The sequence below is a fragment of the Malaclemys terrapin genome, chromosome 9, assembly GCF_027887155.1.
Source record: "Malaclemys terrapin pileata isolate rMalTer1 chromosome 9, rMalTer1.hap1, whole genome shotgun sequence".
In the NCBI taxonomy this organism is placed as follows: Eukaryota; Metazoa; Chordata; order Testudines; family Emydidae; genus Malaclemys; species Malaclemys terrapin.
The window spans coordinates 27,332,818-27,352,290 of NC_071513.1; the positions used below are offsets into that span (position 1 = coordinate 27,332,818).

The window sequence follows — 19,473 nt, forward strand, 5'->3', positions numbered from 1 at the left end:
AAAGCTTTTAGCAAACAGATATTTTTTGAAAAAGTAAAGCGTCCTTTCAGTCACAGCCCTCTGTGCAGACTGCCGAAAGGGTGACAGTTGTGATGACAGCCTTTAGATACCTGATCACTAGGCACTACTCCAATCAATGGATTTTACACAAGCCACAGAAAAGTGGTTACATGGCAACAACTTTAGGTCACTCTCAAGCTGAGGCAGATCTGAACTGCCGACTTAGATGTGAAAGGTCTGCTTCCCATTGTTACTCCACACCCTTCCCCACCATTTTAAAAGACACTTGGGAATCTGGAGCAAGTGTTATCCCTTACCTGTATGGACGTAATGGAAGCTGAATGGCCCTGCAGCACTGCAACTGGTGCACAGGTTCGAAGACACCATACTCGGACTACCTTATCACAGCTGCCTGCAGCCAGCAACGTGTTTTCATAGTTAACAGCCATGTCAGAAATTTCAGCTGAGTGTCCTCGCAACGTTGAGAGCAGACGACCATCATCTGTAGCCCAAATTTTCACCAAACAATCATCTGAGCCCTAATATTACACAAACACAAAGATTAGGCAAAGACATTTCCATATATTTTAGACAGATGAGAATCCAAAACAAAACACAACAGTCGCTGGGCCATGACTGCAAGAAATGACTACAAGATGGCTCCAACGAACATACGAGTCTAAGCTCGTGGATGCCTTTACAGGATCAGGACTTTAAATATTTCTTAAAGTGACAAAAATATCTGAACATGGAACACGAAGGGAAGACTACTAATGTTAATATTACCTTCTGCAATATGATCAGGTCAGCAATAACTGAGGTACATATAGGAACCTACCACATATTTTCAACTCATTTTATTCTATATAATAAAATCATATACACATCACATTTGTGGAAATGATCCGTATCTGATAGACTAAAGACCCACATGAAGTTTCAGAGCTACGTAATAAATACATTTGTCTAAGGGGATCTCTGATCAATAATCCATCCCTACCAGGATTTATTATTCTAACATTCCAGCCTTTGAGCTGTTTTGTACACCTTCAATATTTTTAAATGAAACTTCAAATGTGGAATTTCTCCAGCCAAATTACACCAACCAAGGTCTTGGGATAAGACTCAGCCCTGAGCCTCTGATAGCTTTTTGATACACAACAATGTCATGGAACACCTACAGTTTACACTGACTAGCTGGAGCGACGGTCATTCAGCTCTTCTGTAAACAGGACCAACAATATTGCACACACCTCCAAACAGTAGAAAAAGAGCTTCGAACACGTAAAAGAGGATATTCCAGCACCCACTACTAGTTCTGATAGAAGTTGTGGACTTTAAAATCATGACATTTTAATATACAGAAAAGCATTTAAGGTTGGGAGGTGGTTTTTGTTTGGTTGGTTTTAAAATGGTTCTCTGGCTCTCCCTGAATTGAGTATAATTGGACTAGTAATAACTGAGGCACCAGGATTTAGAGATGCAATGATACAAAAAAGCCACGCTACAACATGATGTTTTAAAAACTCTTTTAAAGAGATTAATATAGGTTAGTGTTGTGTGCTACAAAAGGTTTTATGACAACACAACATGCTCATGGCCTCACCATCCAGGAATGACATAGCCATCCCAATTTCATGCCAATGAAGCCTTTATCCAAACCACATCACCCCAGATGACACATTTTACATACACACACTTCAAAATAATGGCCCAAATGCAGTATTAGCATAAGCAGGTGTAGTTCCATGAAAGCTAATGGAGAAAAAGCTGCTCATCAGGACTGAATTTGGTCATTATGGTAGAGTGAATAGGATTTCTCTTCTTTTTCATCCTTCTGACATGCAAGTACAGTGAATCCCAGGTAAACTGAATTTGTTAAACACCTTTTTACCCAGATTAAACAAATACCGTTACATATTATACTAACTACAAGATTTGATTTTTTTTTAGTGTAAAAACACCCTGTAATAGAAACTGTAACACAACCAAACACTTAGGGCTCAACAGAGTTTATGGCCCTGTAAACCACTCAGATAGCATAATCTAGACCAGGAGTCGGCAACGTTCGGCACGCAGCTCGCCAGGGTAAGCACCCTGGCGAGCCGGGCCAGTTTTATTTACCTGCCGACGCGGCAGGTTCGGCCAATCGCGGCCCCCACTGGCTGCGGTTCGCTGTCCCGGGCCAATGGGGGCGGCGAGAAGTGGTGCGGGCGAGCGATGTGCTGGCCGCGGCTTCTCGCCGCCCCGATTGGCCCGGGACAGCGAACCGTGGCCAGTGGGGGCCGCGATTGGCCGAACCTGCTGCGTCGGCAGGTAAATAAAACTGGCCCGGCCCGCCAGGGTGCTTACCCTGGCGAGCCGCGTGACAAACGTTGCCGACCCCTGATCTAGACGTAATACCCATCAGAAAAGTCCTCTGGTACAGGGGAATTCTCTGCTGGGCATTACTGTTTTGGATCTAGGTTGGCTCTGCCTCCCGAAAGCTCTGCTCAGCACAGGAGAGAATCTTGCCAGTACATTTTTAAAAGTGTAACCAAATATGCTAGCACAATTGAATATAATGTGAAGTGTAATGGGGATTTACATTGAATTCCACTTAAGTGAATAAAATTTCAGAGATAAATGTGTTACATGACTGCATGTAATTGTTGCTGGGAATACAGGCATAAAAGAGAAAGAAGATTAAAATAAAAACAGAAGGGTTTGTATTGATAACGTATGTTTTTTCTATGGTGGGGAAAAAAAGCTGCCTTTGAACACTGAAGTACAATAAAAACCTCACAAATTCAGATTTACAACTGCAAGATAAACTGTGAATTAGCAACTCTTGTGGATTAGTAAGTGAATACACACAATAAAAGGCAAGGAATAACATCACAAAATATATTTTGTTCACTTATTTTGACAGCTGCAGTTTAGTTTTATTTTTTATACTTCATACTATGCTAATAAATGTATGAGTAGTTTTTATTTTTTAAGAAGTAGATAATCTTAATAATGAAACTTTAGTAATAAGAGACCTCACTACAGCATCTGCTATCTAGTTTTTAATAAGAGATAAGGGAAAGACTGCCAGTTTTTCAAAGCGTGTAGCTTAGCAAAATGCAGGCTAGTGAGGGATTTCTGTGGACGGTTTAAAAACAAACCAGACTCACTCAAGTAAGACGCATCTGAAGTATTTCCAAACCCCAGAATATCACAGGAATCTGGCACCACTGAGCAAGAAAGCTTATAAACATAACACATATTTACTGATACAAGCCACAGAGCTTTGAGCAGTAAACAACTCTCCTATAGTTCTATGTGGGGAAGTGGATAGTTGACTAATAGTTTCAGTTGCCTGTCCACTGATGCGGTGCGCTGTTCTAAAAAATACAAAGACAAAACAAGAATACTACACAGACTCTGCGCTTGGGAAGGTGGAAATTCTGGGAGAGGTAGTGCAGAAAGAGCTGAATTTCTAAGCCTTTCATAACCTTTGTTTTTATTTCTTCCTGGATGACAAGTTCATTCTTTGTAAGCCAGGAAGAGCTGTTTAGGGCATCAAGAGAAAAAAAATAATAAAAACAAACATTCAGTGATCCAAGATATTACAATTTTTAAACTCACTGTGAAAATTCGTCTCCCACTGCGGTCAAATGCTACACAATATACAGATGATAAGTGCCCCAGAATCCTCTTGTGCATCTTCATATGTTGATAGTTGGATGATGGGAACAAATGGTTGAAGCGTCCATATCCAGTTAATTGCTTGGCAGAAATTATATTTACTGGAAAAAAAATACATAATCATCTCCTAAGACCTTGTTTGGCCTGGGTTATCATTTAAATATATCATTTATATATCAGGAAAGTATGATTCTACAGCTTTTTAAGACCGACTCTCCCATTTCTTACATATATCTGTACACCATCTAGTACTATGGAACCCCAATCCTGATTGAGGCTTCCGAGGGTTATGCCAATGCAAATAATAAGAACAACAGCTCGCACTGGCAAAAATTAAGGCAAAAAAATAAAAATAAAGTCAGTGTCTTTTTAATCAGACCACCGTGGGGGGGGGGGGGGGGGTTGCAGACCATAGCTACAATCCTTTCTATGCTTCTCATATTTAACCATCCTTCTAAGAAACAGCTTAGTTGTGTTATTAAGCAAAAATTAATCATACAGAAATAGCAAAGAGAAATAAGAATGAACAAAATCAAACCCAGATAAATGAAAAGTGGAGAACTGGAAGGAGGAACTTAAGATAAATTTTTAGTTGTATCACCACCATTGGCTTTCTGAGAAGAATAAGAAAGGGTCAATGGTAAAAAATGAAGCATCTGTGTTTAACGCTGTAGGCAACTGAACATGTAATACATCAATAAAAATGAACAACACTAAAGCAACAAACACAGGGAGAATTTCCCAACCCTTAACTTACATTCTGTAGATAAGAGAAAAATTCCTGAAGATCAACAAAAAGTGCAAAAGTGATCTTTGTACATGTGCAAACGGGAGCACTTACAATGTCTCTCTTGCACATTTTAAGAAGCTACCACCTTGAAGCAGAATGGATGCTCCTATTTTTAAAATTACCACATTCAATAAATCGCTTTTAACACAAACACTAAAACAGTAGCAAGAAATAATTTTCAAAGTGGGTGCCATTATTTAAAAATAAGGTATGATTTGATGTAATTGAAGTACATGATGGAGAATAAAAGAATATGGTGATAGAGAATACTATGATTACCCTCTGAACGGGCTTGGGCTACTTTTCACAAGTGAAAAGAGCTACCTCCAGGACCCAATAAAATGGTTTCTCCACATACATTCCCCACAGCCTACAGAGAAGGAGCACGGGTCCATTTTCCAGATGGAATCTCTGTTGTCAGTTTCCTTAAGTGACTTGAGAAAAAAAAAAAAAAAAAAAAGACGACATGGGAAATCTGTGGTGCAACTGAGAACATAGCCCTGATCTAAGAGGCATTAGCCCCACAGCCTATCCCCTAGATCAGTGGTTCTCAACCAGAGGTACACGTACCCCTGGGGATATTCAGAGATCTTTCAGGGGATACATCCAATTCATCAGGATATTTGCCTCGTTTTACAACAGGCTACATAAAAAGCATTAAAGTCAGTACAAACTAAAATTTCACGTAGACAATGACTTGTTTATACTGCTTCATATACTATACACTGAAATGTAGGTACAATATTTATATTCCAATTGATTTATTTTATAATTATATGGTGAAAATGAGAAAGTAAGCAATTTTTCACTAATAGTGTGATGCAACACTTTTGTATTTTTATGTCTGATTTTGTGAGCAAGTAGTTATTTAAATACGTTGAAACTTGAGGTATGCAAGTCAAATCAGACACCTGAAAGGGGTACAGGAGTCTGGAAAGATTAGGAGTCACTGCCCTAGATCAGGGCCTCTCACACAAAATTACTTAAAATCTTTTTTTAGACCAACTAATAACACTTTGGTAGAGTACCGCAAGTTCTATGTACATAAAATGCTAAATAAATAAAAAGCACTATTATTAGGCTCCCCCCCCCCACCCCCATGAGGTAACTAAGGAACAAGAGGGTGAGTGACTTGGCTAGGAAGCACTGTGGCCTAATAGAACAGGCACTGGCTGTAGAATCAAACAGTGATCAGAGTTCCAATCCTGGGTTTGGTGCTTTATTTGCTATTGTTTTCAGTATATTTTCTAAACCAACATTCAGGACCCTATACTCAATTGGTGTCTATCAGCATAGGCAAACTTATACCAGCTAAAGGTCTGGTTATCACAGCATCGATAGGGTTTTGTTGTGCATACATGGCTAATGGCTTTGTAAAGACCTCCCAACAGGACGCTGTGGCCAAAAAGATGCATAAACAGATGAATCTCAAGTAGAAGTAGAGAGGTTATTTTACCCCTGTATTTGGTAATGGTGTGACTACTGCTAGAATACTATGTCCAGTTCTGGTGTTCACAATTCAAGAATGATGTGGATAAATTGGAGAGGGTTCAGAGAACAGCCATGAAAATAATTAAATGATTAGAAAACGTGCCTTATAGTGACAGACTCCAGGAGCTTGGGGGGGGACGGGACGGACTTGATTATAGTCTATAAGTATTTACACAGGGAGTAAATATTTGACAATGGGTTTTCAAACTAGAAAAAATCAGATTGGAAATAAGACACACACATTTTTAACAGTGACTTTAATTAACCATTGGAACAAATTTACCAAGCGCTGAGGTGAATTCGCCATCACTGACAATTTTTAAAATCAAGATTGTATGTTTTTCTAAAAGATATGCTCTACTAATTATTTTGGGGGAGTTTAAGGCCTGTATTATATAGGAGGTCAGACTAGATGATCACAGCGGTCCCTTCCAGCCTTGGAATCTATGGTCTACAATGCAATTAAAAACCCATGGCTGGCCTGTATCAGCTGGCTCATGCTAAGGGGCTGTTTAATTGCAGTGTAGATGTTCGGGCGCAGGCTAGAGCCTGAGCTCTAGGACACTGCGAGGTGGGAGGCTGCCAGAGCCCAAGCCCAAATGTCTACACTGCAATGAAACCTCCTCTTAACATGAGCCCTATGAGCATGCATCAGCTGGCATGAGCCAGCCGTGGGTTTTTAATTGCAGCGTAGACATATCCTATGAATTTAAGCTTATCTTATCAACTGAACGTTGAAGGACGAAGGTCTCCTCTGTAGCCACTATTAGCACCTCTCACTCCTTTAGTTTAATAATCTGGTGAACTGTTTGTCCCATTTATAATTTGTTTTTAATGTTATCATCCTTTAGCTACATACACAAAAGATTATGAAGGTTTTTTATGAAACCTGAGGGTGTGTGTGGAGGGGACACATCATTTCAGAAGCCAATTAAGGTTGCCAACTGACTCGTTGGTCCAATAAAAGATATTCCTCACCCACCTTGTCTCTCTATACATTCTGGGACCAACACAGCTACAACAACACTGCATACAACAATATATATACACACCTATCACATCATTTACAAGTCCCAAGCACATAGAAGCAAGGTAATAAAGATAAACTGCCCAGACAACAAAAACATTGTTTTCAAGTATAAAGAAATACTGTACTTATTTCATATCATACACCATTTTTTTCCAGATGAGTAGTGTTTGACATTAGTAATGAAAAATGGTATTTCATTTTATTTCAGAGTTATCTACAGTAAGTGCACATTACACATAGTGATCAGCCTCAAATACAAGTCCACAATATAAGTAACATAATTTTACCGTCCATCAACTTACACTTTTCCTATTAAAATATATATTCAACTTTCTTCTCAGGAAACAGTTAGTACTATGCCAAAATATTAACTGATATTTTCCATTTAACTGTCCCTGAGAACATTGTGTTTATTATGTAGGCAGTGTAAGAATTATGTCCTTAACTATTCGTGTATCTTTTTTCCCCATTACAGTAGTGCATAGAGGTTCTATTGGGCTAGGTTCTGTACATACATAGGAAGGGCTTGCCTACACACAGGCCTGGTCTACACTTAGTCCAGACTTCGGACTAAGGTACACAAATTCAGCTACGTTAATAACGTAGCTGAATTCGAAGTACCTTACTCTGGACTTACCGTGGTCCAGATGCGGCCGGAAGTCTCCCCCCGTCGACGCCGCGTACTCCTCTCGGCGAGCTGGAGTACCGGCGTCGATTGTGAGCACTTCCGGGATCAATCCGGGATCGATTTATCGCGTCTTAACCAGACGCGATAAATCGATCCCAGAACATCGATGGCGTGCCTCCGGACCAGCCGGTAAGTGAAGACTAGGCCACAGTTTTTGTACTATTTTAACTAGATCAGTTTCTAAACCTATATAGTCAAAGCAGTACAACCCCCTAGTGTGGACACAGTCATAACAGTATAAAGGTGTAGTCCTTTAACCTCAACCACTCTTACTGCTTTGCAGTGCTTGGGTTTTGTAAATGATACAATAGGCAACAACGTATTTGCCCTTTAGCAATTTCAAACAGCTTTGCACCAGAGTTTTGTTTTTGGAACATAAATGTTTAAAAGATTTAAGAGTAGCATGAACTAGGAAGGTTCACATACATGTCAAAATATGCTAAAAAACACCATCTTCCCTGTACTATAAATTCCACAACCCTTTTCTCACCGTGTTATTAATTTTAAAATTAAATACACCAGAAACCCTATTTTAAGAAAAGTAGTATATGGTTTATTTTGTTAGATGCTTTTGAAAATTTTAGCCTATGTGACTTGTTTTGAAAATGTTAGCACCATTCCCTCCCCTCCTCCACATTTGCGATATACAACATCAGGGAAATTTTCAAAAAACACAAAAAACTCCAATTGAAAGTCAATGGCAATCTGGCATCTATCTCCACGTTTATAATCCTAGGGTTATTCTCAGGTTTGCAATTGGCTCACACCTTGACCACGTGAAAGCCCCTTTAACTTCTCTCTGCATCCACTTCCTCCATGTGTAAAATGGAGATACTATTACTTCCCTACTTTAAGTGGATGATTATAAAACTTGAATATATTCATGTTTGTAGAGTGCTTGGATATCTTTGAATAGAAAGAGCTAAAGAAATATCAAGTATTATCGTACCATTAAGCAAAAAGAAGATGGTTAGCAAATTTGAAGCATTCGCACACTGGATTCCCATTTTTTTAAAAAGCAGCCAACATTAACACATGCATACCACACACACAAAAGTTAGGCTGCGATTGGTTTTCTATATTCTTATATTTCAGTGAATTACTGCTTTCAGATACACTGCAAACAAAAATATGCAATCCCAGCTCTCACATCTTTCAGTGGAAGATTAAAACAAGTTTAGATATAACAAGGAATTGCACGCATGCGCAAACACAAACTCTCCAAAAAGCCTTTCTGAAGGCTAGTTCCTTTAGTACAATGATGTTATTGTGCTCATAATGCCTAAAACTTTAAAACTGGGATTCCCACACAGAGAATTAGCAACAAGCCAGCCCTAAGAAATTTTAGCAACATATTTCACTAGTTGCTTTACTTCATGCTACGTTGGGCATAACAGCAGCCAAATAGTCTATCTGACCACAATTATTTTCTCCTGGGAGGATCTTTTTAAACTGTATTTCCATGTAGCAACCCCCTCATAGGATGGGCTCTCTCTAACTGCAGATGGCATGATGGACAGAACATAAGCACATCCAGTTCACCCTTTAAAAAAAAAAAAGAGTGCATCCTTAGAGTGTTCTTCTTGGGCAAGAGCTTAATTTCTAGCTGCTTAAATGATTCATCACTTAGACATATAAGTGCCAGCAAATCTTCTTGTTATTTACTGCCATTTGCAGCCATAATATTAATTTACACATTGGGATCCATGCTCCCAAAAATATCAATTGTTTAATGCCACAGATAACCTGAGTTATTCTCCCCTCAGGAAGGAGAGGATTCTTCTCTCAGAGCAGGAATCCAGAATGCATCTTCCCTCGTGCATGAAGCTTGTAGATCCATGGAGAATTTATACTCCAACTCATAGATGTTGGGACATCCCAAGGGAAAGCCAACCCATCTGTTGAATGTCCTAGCTCTCCTCTCCCACCCAAAGGCAGCACAGCTAGCTCCATGGCTGTGCAGGCACTGAATTCCCTGATCCACAGGGTATATTAACCCTCCTCACCTTATCAAGGAACAGCATTAACTTTGGATGAACTTTACATCTGAAAAATCTGCCTATAAACTAGAGGAGCATGCTTTAGGTGTGGCTGTTCTCCTGCTTTTCCCTGACAGCTAGCTCCACCCCCTCAATGCATAGATATATATATACACACACACACACACACACTCTTACATTACTCCAATTCCCAGACAAATACGTAAACTAGAGTCCAAGCCATGAACACACGTTAGTAACTTAAGTGTAAAATTCCCAACAAGCATGTTATTTAAATAAAACACAATTTAAAAAAAAAAAAAAAAAATACACACCCAAGAAATTGAGAGTTAACGGCTGAAACACAAAAATCTGAAAACAGAGAAACAGTTGCTCAATTGTACAAATGCTTGAACTACTTTAGATCCCTTCCTTATGGGTGGAGAACTGAAAACGTGAGCCACAGAACATGAACGCCAATGTCAGCACCATATACACATGTCTCCGATACTAGGTGTGGTGCTTTGTCACCACATTAATATTTATTCTTTTCATGTAAGCACTGTAATTTCATAATCTGGGCATATGGAGTTGTATATGGAGACATGAAACCTGCATGGCTAGCTAGCACAATCAGAAGGCCTGATTTAGCAAGAAGACTAGGAACAACACACACAAGGGAATTGGGCTCTGAGCTGGGGAATAATTGCCTTCAGTACATTATTTGTATAGTGAAATATTTATAAAATATTTTTGTGGACTGTGCATATGGCCAAAAAAAGGAGCTGAACTTGGCACAGCTTCTGTAAGAATAGAGCATTGTAGCCTTCATAGTCATTGATATGACAAAGTTCTTCTTTTATGGATAGGTAGTTTCCCCAGACACATCCTCCTCCTGTCCCAAAGAGTTTCCTAACACACTCAGTCTGTGTAGAAGCACACAACTGCACTGCATACCAGTACTCTTACTGCATTTCCTCCCCAAGCTCTCCTAGTTGTAGGTTGAGTGTTTGTTGGAGGGGGAGGAAATGATGATCATTCCTCACTCCCCACAGATCCCCTGACCTGGAGGGAAAGGATCTAGGTGCTGTGCAGCACACAACCTAAGGATGAGGAGATAACCATGAGCAGTCCAATAGAAGTAGCATCATATCGGTTAGTAAAATTTTGCATACTCAAGTCCTTAGTTAAATTACTACTGAAGTCAATATTACTCACTGAGGGAAAAATATCAGACACTTTTACACCTGCTATTTCTGCCCTTTGCTTATTTATCTATCTTTGAGTGTAAATCATTTGTATGCACAACCACAATAATTTCATAAACAAACCAAACAATTATGTGCCTATGTTACTGGAAAAATGACACTTAAAGCAACATTAGGCTTCAGAATTAACTTATTATTTAAAAGATCTGTGAAGTACCCCAGGTCACTTTGAGCTGTTTCCCGCTGTCTAAGACAGAAATACATGAGTTCATATTATATATATAAAAAAATAGAGGGATGTGGAGGGAAAGGGGAATTTGTTAATTTTAAGATGAAATGTTTATTCTGCAGCATCTCCACCTGTCACAGTGGCAATCAGGAGTTTAACATTTCTGGTTTAAAATATTAACCTGCTTGTTTACCAGAATTTAACCCATTCTACAAAGTATGTAACACTGACACTTATCTTGCCTTCTAAGCAACAAAATGTTTAATTATTTAAATATTAAGTATGGCAGATTACTCAATGAATGCTCCGAGAACAGCATTATAAGTTTGCTTGGTACTTAACAAACATACAATAAGACATCTTTAAAAACCTTACAGCCTATCATACCCAAGACAACCTATTATATACAAGAGGAGACTTCGGACAACAGTTCAGAAATGGAAGGAGTAGGAATTGTTGTGAAATCATATCCCAAAGTGACCATATAGTTCAACTATAACCAAGTTTTAGGGAGTGTGTTTTTTACATATACCTGTACACTAAGTTTCCTGTCTCCCCTAACAGCAGTTATGCATATATATGGAAAGCAGAAAAGACCTTTTAAGTTGTAACCATACATATTAATATTTATACAATAAATAAAAATGTACATAACAGCTGCTTCTACCATCACAGTTTTATCTTGGTGGGTTCAGAAGTGACAAGAGATGAAGCAGTAAGGATGCAAAGAATTATTAACCATAAAAAACAGAAAACTATTCTGCTCTTTACCATCGTAAAGTCATTTTACAACTGTTATGTCACAGAGGTAACATATAGCTCTTTCACATAACAGCCATGAAAAAAACAAATCAAACTTTTGAGCCTAACTATAGTTAATGAATGGTAATACAAATTATCCAAAGAAGCTGTATTTTGATTGGCTGAATCACCTAATTAAGGTTGTGATCCAGAATCCTTTACATATGTATAACTTCTATTTCCATCAATAAAAGTTGTATGTTAATGATTAAGATCAGACCATTAACAGTCCATTAACACAACTGTTGCTTTATCATTACTAGGCTAGTTTAAAAGAATAAATGGAGAGAAGTAATCATGTAATACAAAGCCATAATCCCTTTGTGACCTCTAACTATCAGGATCACATGAGTTATTAGCCAACAGAAGGAAAATTTACAAGTGTTACATTGTTGCATATTATTTGTCAGGATATTAGAGAGACAAGGCGGTGAGGTGATATCTTGTATTGGACCAACTTCTGTTGGTGAGAGAGAAGCTTTCGAGTTTACACAGAGCTCTTCTTCAAGTGTAAACTTGAAAGCATCTCTCGCTCTCCCACCAACAGAAGTTGGTCCAATACAAGATATCACCTCACTGCCTTGTCTCATTATTACTACTATTCTGTCATTCTGTTACTTATGTAACACACATCTTGTGCAGAGTGACACTGAGGGGTTTCGGTCACAATGCTGAACCAAGTAAGTTGTGTTAGTTTCATTCCCAGCAAATGTTGATTTTAGGAAATAAAGGAGGAAAAAGGTTGAGACTGAGACCAGAAACACAAAAAATGGAATGGGGACAGTAGGAACAAAAAAATAAGCATCCTCAACATGAAGAAGAAAATCAAAATAATCCCAGATGGGAGGGTCCTAGTTTTGGGTAGAGGATAGAGAAACCCACTAAGAAGGTGAAGGGGAAAATTTCCAAAAAGGCTAAGGCAGGGATAGCAGGAAGAAAGAGACAAAAAAGAAAAAACTCATTTTTTTTTTTTTGGATATTTTAAATTAACAACAATAATTGGACTGGATGCTAAAGAAACTTAGAAAGTCTTCCCTGTTTCATTTGTCAACTTGCTCTATTTGCGAGAAGTGAGGGTGACAGCAAACAGATTCCTCAGTAGACAACAAAAAAGTGTGCATGCGTGTGCCCATCTGAAAAATAAAATAATAAAATAACAAAGAAGGTGTACGCAGAGGGCAGCTGCTTGTCCCCCGGCAAGCCATCAAGTTGGTTTCTTTGCTGTAACAATGGCTAGTTTAAGTTCTAGCCCTTGTCTACAGGAGGTTTTTTTTCAGCACAGACTAACGGTGAATGTAAATCCATGTAGTTATATCACAATAAGAGTGTCCACATTAGGGTTTGTATTGGTATAAGCATTCCTTTTGTTATTTTAGTTTATTTTAAATCATTTGGGAAGGCGTTTGTACTAAACCAACAAAAGGAATGTTTATATCAGAATGAAAGCATCTTTACTGGGGGGGCGGGGGAGGGAAATATACCAATATAACTATAGCTGTATACCTAATAAAGCACTCTGATGTAGAAAAGAGCTTAAACAGTTCCATGCCTACATGTCTTATAGTTATGGTGGGAATCACCAGTTGGTGCTATTATACATAGTCTTACAAGTTATTTTTCCTTAACATGTGTGTGCTGTTCAGACTGACACAATGCGCTTGGGTTCTTAGTTTTCTGATTCAATTTCTTTTTGAGGGAGCTGTGACAAGCAGTTCGCTCTGTCTTAATCTCTCTAATCAATCCTTAAGGCAGAAGTGTTCCCCAAGAACCAAGCACTGGTGTTTTGGCTGAGATTCCTGGAAGAAGGAATTGCCTGTATGCTGTTTCTGACCAACTCTGTTGAAAAGACTGTCATATATAGGTTAAATAAACAAGAACATATCCAGATTTCATATCACTGATTTCTCCTCCAAAGGGATGCTCACAAGTCAGGCTCTGACATCCACCACCACTTGGCAGAGGGGCAATAATATAATTTATGTATATATAGGCATGCACACACAGATTTAAAAATGAGAAAGCAAGAGAGCATATGAAAAAGTCTATGGAAGAAGCAAAACACTTGTAGAATAAATTAAAAGCTTTGGGGATGAGTTCATCTTGAAATTCATCAAAAAATGTAAATGAAAACCTAAAGTAGCATCTGGATTAATAACAAAAGTTTCAATTGAAAAAGCTAATAAAGATACGAATAAAATTCAAAACACTTTATATTTTAATGGGATATTACTTACCCACATTTGGTGGCTTCCCATAATTTACAGGTAGTTCGGGAGGTCGGCCTCTGTGAAGAGCTGCAAATGCAGATCCCTTCCATAGCGTATGCCTGCAGTCTAGATCAATGAAATTAACAGTTGATCAAAAAAAATAAAAAAGCTGCAGAGGTGGGTTCTGCATTCAACTGACCTATTTGTCCAAATACTGATAACACCAAAAACTCAGCAGCCCTTTACTTTCTAGTATGTCCTGGCTACAGAGAATCACAGTTTTCATAAAATGCAGCTGAATCATTTTAAAGAGTCAGATTTCAGACAAACTAATGATAATGAACCTCTGATTTGTATTTACTATGTGATAAAGTCTTAGAAACATTTTCAAATTCTCTCTTTATTTACTTGGCTTTTCAGGTTTAGAAAGTCTAAATTTGATGGGGGAAGGGAACTGCAAGAGTGTAGGAGTACATGTAATTACCAGTGTAATAACAACATTTCATAAACTTCACATGAGGAAGGAACACTAAAAATTAAAAATCTCAACTTTTCATCTTAATTTGCATTAAGAAAGTCCCAGTGTGTTATACATTTGGGAGACAGTACACACAAATACTTTATACTTGGGATGGGAGTGAGTAAGATCTTTGTTTTAATAAATCTGGTTTCCTTTAATTGGTGGTAATGTGCTTTCCACATTCTCTCTCTTTTAAAACATTGTTTTTAAAATTAAGGCCATTTTCTTTTAAGGTTCTCCAGCTACTTTGCTGCCAGTTGGCCTCAGACAGCCTTCCCTCTAATGGAAACAATAGTGCGTTTTCTGAGCCTACTCAAAGTGCCTCGGAAATCAGAGCTGGGCATTTTCCATTAGCGGCCATCTGGAAGGAGAGAAATGATCTTCTATGATGAGGAAGGGCTGTGGAGCAGAAGGCTAATGCCACTGACGGATGGACTCATGCATCACCATTGAATCTATGAACACGGAGTGTCCAAATCCAGGCAAAACCCTGATGGAATATTTAAGTACAACCCAAATTCTACTATAGCTTTCTCTTATTGTAATACTTATATATAGAAGTGCAACTTAAGCTTTCTAGAACAAAGGTGTGAGCTCTCTATTTTCTGTCACTATCTAGACTACTCAAGTGCAACTTTAAAAAGATCCATAAAAGTGTCATTCTGGAAAGAACAACTACTTCTTAGAACAAAGATACTGTTTACCCACCAAGCGGCACAAGGCAATATACTTTCTCTATACAGAAAGTCAAATACATACAAATTCATCACACTGATCTTCAAGTTATCCTATATCTCTGACTGACTCATCTGAGCTCTGCCCAGTAATCATCTGCCCTGGGATTTATTCTAACATTTAAACTGGAATAGGGGTTTGCAAACAGCCATTGTTTTTTTGTTTGTTTTATCAATCTGCCACAGAAATGTTTTCTTCTTCTCCCTATAAGTATGGAATTTCTCCATCACATTACACCTGCCAAGGGCTCACATCAGGCAAAATTAAGCTTTTCTGTACCTAAAAATGGCACAATTTTCAAGTAATATCCCATGGTTTAGCAGGGCTACCCTCAGGCACAACATCCAAATGAAAGAGGAGACTCCCAGCTTCCCAGTGGGACCCAGCACTCCCTTGTAGGAACAGATACAGCTCTTCAAGTTTTATGACATTTTTAGATATAAGAAAAAGGTATTACATGTTATTTTTACAGCTGTCTTACATTTATTCATTTCTTCTCCTAAGTGTCACACAGTTACATTCAAAGTAAAGTATCTAGCAATGTACATTCAAAACTAACTACCTAGTTTTACATGAACAGGGATACTAAACACTGTTTCAGCAACATCTTTTAAAATAACTGAATATTTCTAAAATAATTTTTCTATCCCACATACGCATAGACAGACTAAAAGCTGGTATGGAATAAAGGTTTTATGGACACTTGCTTGGGATGACTGCATAGTGCTGAGTGGCAACGTGTATCCTCTCCCAAGAAAAGCTCTATCTCATAGGTTATTGTATGTTGAACTATAGCACCTTAAATTTACAAGTATATGGTGGGGTTTGGATGCAAAGTTTATGGTTTGGTTTTTTTCACAACATATTAAAGTAACCTAAAGTCTGGGATATAATTAAATTGCTGGCAACATCTCAAGACTCCCATTCCTCAGGATAACAATAGCTGATGGCTTACAAGGAAAGCAATGGCCCCTATGTCCAGTTTGGATATTGCACACATCCCTTTTCTACACCTCCTACCAACTTTAGGCTACGTCTACACTACAGACCTTACAGTGGCACAGATGTACTGCTGCAGCTGCACTCCTATAAGATCTCCCATTTAAGCCGCTCTACGCCAACATAGTGCTGTCTACACTGACGCTTTTGTTGGTGAAACTTATGTCGGTTGGGAGGAGGGTTTTTTCCCACACCCCTGACCGACAAAAGTGCTACTGTAGACATAGCCTCAGGCCAGTGCGCCTTTTGCAGGTGCTGTTTAGGGGCAATGGGTTTTTTGCAACATTGTACTGTCAGAACTCCAAGTGTAAACACAGCTATATTGGTATAAAAAGGCTTTTGCCAGTACAGTATATTTTGCTTCTAGAACCAACATAAGCCTCATCAGTGAATGCACTTTTTTGCCAGTATAAGCTGCATCTACACTTGGATGGTTTGCCATTATAGCTATACTGTACCAGCAAACCGTTTCTAGCGTAATCCTGGCCTTAGAGAAGGCCCAACTTTCTCCTAGTGATTGTGTTTTAGCAATTCTGTAACTAGAACATAGAAACTGGGAGGGATAGCTCAGTGGTTTGAGCATTGGCCTGCTAAACCCAGGGTTGTGAGTTTAATCCTTGAGGGGGCCACTTGGGGATCTGGGGCAAAATCAGTACTTGGTCCTGCTAGTGAAGGCAGGGGGCTGGACTTGATGACCTTTCAAGGTCCCTTCCAGTTCTAGGAGATGGGATATCTCCATTAATTATTATATAATTATAAATATTATAAACTGACCATGGAAAGTAGCATGAAGAGTGCTCACACAATTATGCAAACGCCTCAGACACCAAACTTAAGAATGATTAATATTTAATGCAAAGTATCTTTTAACTGTTTAAATTAGTTGTGATTACGTGGACTTTAAATCTTACCTTTTGCTGCCCTTAGCAAAGATTGCCGTCCTACACCTAGTAAAGTCTGCACTCCAAGAACACTCTGTGGGATCTCTTTGTCTAAGAGGGGTCCAATTCTCTCACAGATTTTCAGAAGATAGTCTGGAGGGATGTGTGTATTGGCTGCCACCTAAACACATGAAACACCACACACCATTTTAATTTTTCCTTAAATTGGAGGTAAGAGTAGAAAAAAAATATTTCTTTCCTCTTCATCTGAGCTTTTTTCATTTAACATTTATTCAGTTCATATTTAAATATCTAAGTACACAGACAAGCAAAAACAGTTTTTTTAAAACTCAATATGAATTATACCCAGTATATCTAAGTATCAGAGGGGTAGCCACGTTAGTCTGGATCTGTACAAAGCAACAAAGAGTCTTGTGGCACCTTACAGACTAACAGACGTATTGCAGCATAAGCTTTTGTGGGTGAATACACAGTATATCTAACAGAATCCTGTAAATACCTTGGACATTAAGAAAATTGACCAGTAAGGTCATGCCAATAGCCAACTCAATAGCTTGTATTATAGTTTCAAGTATTACATGATGACTTTGAAATTCTGAAAGCCAGAGAGGAAGAAACATAAATCCCCCAAACCTCAGTGTTTTCAATGGAGTACTTTGAGTAAGCAGAGGGCAGTTTGGGGAATCATTTTCTATCTCACCACACCAGTTTATTCTTATCACATAAAGTATCTACTACTCAGCTTGGCTACTCTCGCGGATTCACAGCGCTGCCGCTGCAAGTACTCCACCTCTCCGAGGGGAATAGCTTGCAGTGCTGCGAGCGAGCTTGCAGCACTGCAGGCGCTGATTACACTGGCGCTTTACAGCGCTGCACTCGCTGCGCTCGGGGGGGGTGTTTTTTCACACCCCTGAGCGCAGCAAGTGCAGCGCTGTGAATTGCCAGTGTAGCCAAGGCCTAAGAAACTATGGCCTTCCTCACTTGCCAGATATTTTAACCCCATACTGTTGTTACAAACATGTTCCATTTAAAACCTAAACAATAGGGGGTGGAGGAAAAAACCTGAAAACATTACAGTAGCTGCAAGGTCTGTCTGCTCAGTTTTTAGCTGTTGTGAATGGGTGCCATTAAGACCTGACATTAACTGAACTTACTCCATACCCACAGGGTGTAAGATTCAAGTCTCCCATCATAAGAAAATGGTCTGCATTCTTCTTCAGTATTGCCCTTTCCTAGGTAATGATAGCCTATTTCCCAATACAAAAACAAGCAAATCGCTTCTTCATTAGCCAGTATGAATAGCAAGCAAGTAGCAGCTGGCCATCTGAAATTTCCTAAGCCAGTTTTTTTTTGGCTATTTCTAATAAATTTCAGTGTTAAAATTTTCAGTTTAAATTGTTCTTCCAACACAGAACACACAGTTGCTTCCACCTCCTTTTTATGGTCAACATCAAGGGAACATTCATAATTACATACTGAAAATATACTGTATCACTAATAGCTATTTTACGCTCTGAGTACCTTTCCCAGGCCTGAAAAAGAGCTCTGTGTAAGCTTCTCTCTTTCACCAACAGAAGTTGGTCTAATAAAAGATATCACTTCACCCACCTCATCTCACTAACATCCTGGGACCAACAGTACTACTATAACACTGCAAGCATATATAGGTTATATCCCACATGCTCTGATGCAATGAAGAAATTTTCATCAGCTAAAATGAGTCTATGGAAGAAGAGCTCTGTGTAACCTCGAAAGTTTGTCTCTCACACCAAGAGAAGTCAAGTCAATAAAAAGTATTATCTCACTCACCTTGTCCTGCTATATTGTAATCTGTCTTTCCATTTCACCAAACAGCAGACCTAACTACTTATTACTAAAGAACGGTCAGAAGTTCTGGCATTGCATCCATTGCAAAGAAGCAATATGCACGCACAGAGCACTCGCATTCCAACCTGAGTAGTTTGTCAGGTGGATTATTACGACATTAGGATTCAAAATGGTCAATAGCAGTGGTATTATCCTGGCACAACAACATAAGTCACATCCTCTACAATACACTTCCACAAGTAACATCAACAGGCCAATGAAAAAGGAGGATTTTCTAACGACAAATACGTTATACTTGATTAAAAGCAAATAAAATGTTTCTCATTCAACTATGAGAGGGATCAGAAAATAAGGCCCTTCAGTGCCACCTGAGCAACCATTGCTTCTCAAAAGGA

General features: G+C 38.8%; 1 protein-coding gene across 3 annotated transcripts in view; it reads right to left on the reverse strand.

Annotated features, from left to right (window-relative positions):
• The window catches only part of BRWD3 (bromodomain and WD repeat domain containing 3), a 93,860-nt gene that overhangs the window by 67,666 nt on the left and 6,721 nt on the right, over positions 1–19,473 (reverse strand). For all 3 annotated transcript variants that reach the window (XM_054039359.1, XM_054039360.1, XM_054039361.1), the window contains exons 5-8: positions 17,261–17,411; positions 14,123–14,221; positions 3,613–3,773; positions 318–539 (exon numbers count right to left, since the gene is read on the reverse strand). In XM_054039359.1, coding sequence (XP_053895334.1) covers positions 318–539; positions 3,613–3,773; positions 14,123–14,221; positions 17,261–17,411 — 633 coding nt within the window. The remainder of the gene's footprint in view (positions 1–317; positions 540–3,612; positions 3,774–14,122; positions 14,222–17,260; positions 17,412–19,473) is intronic.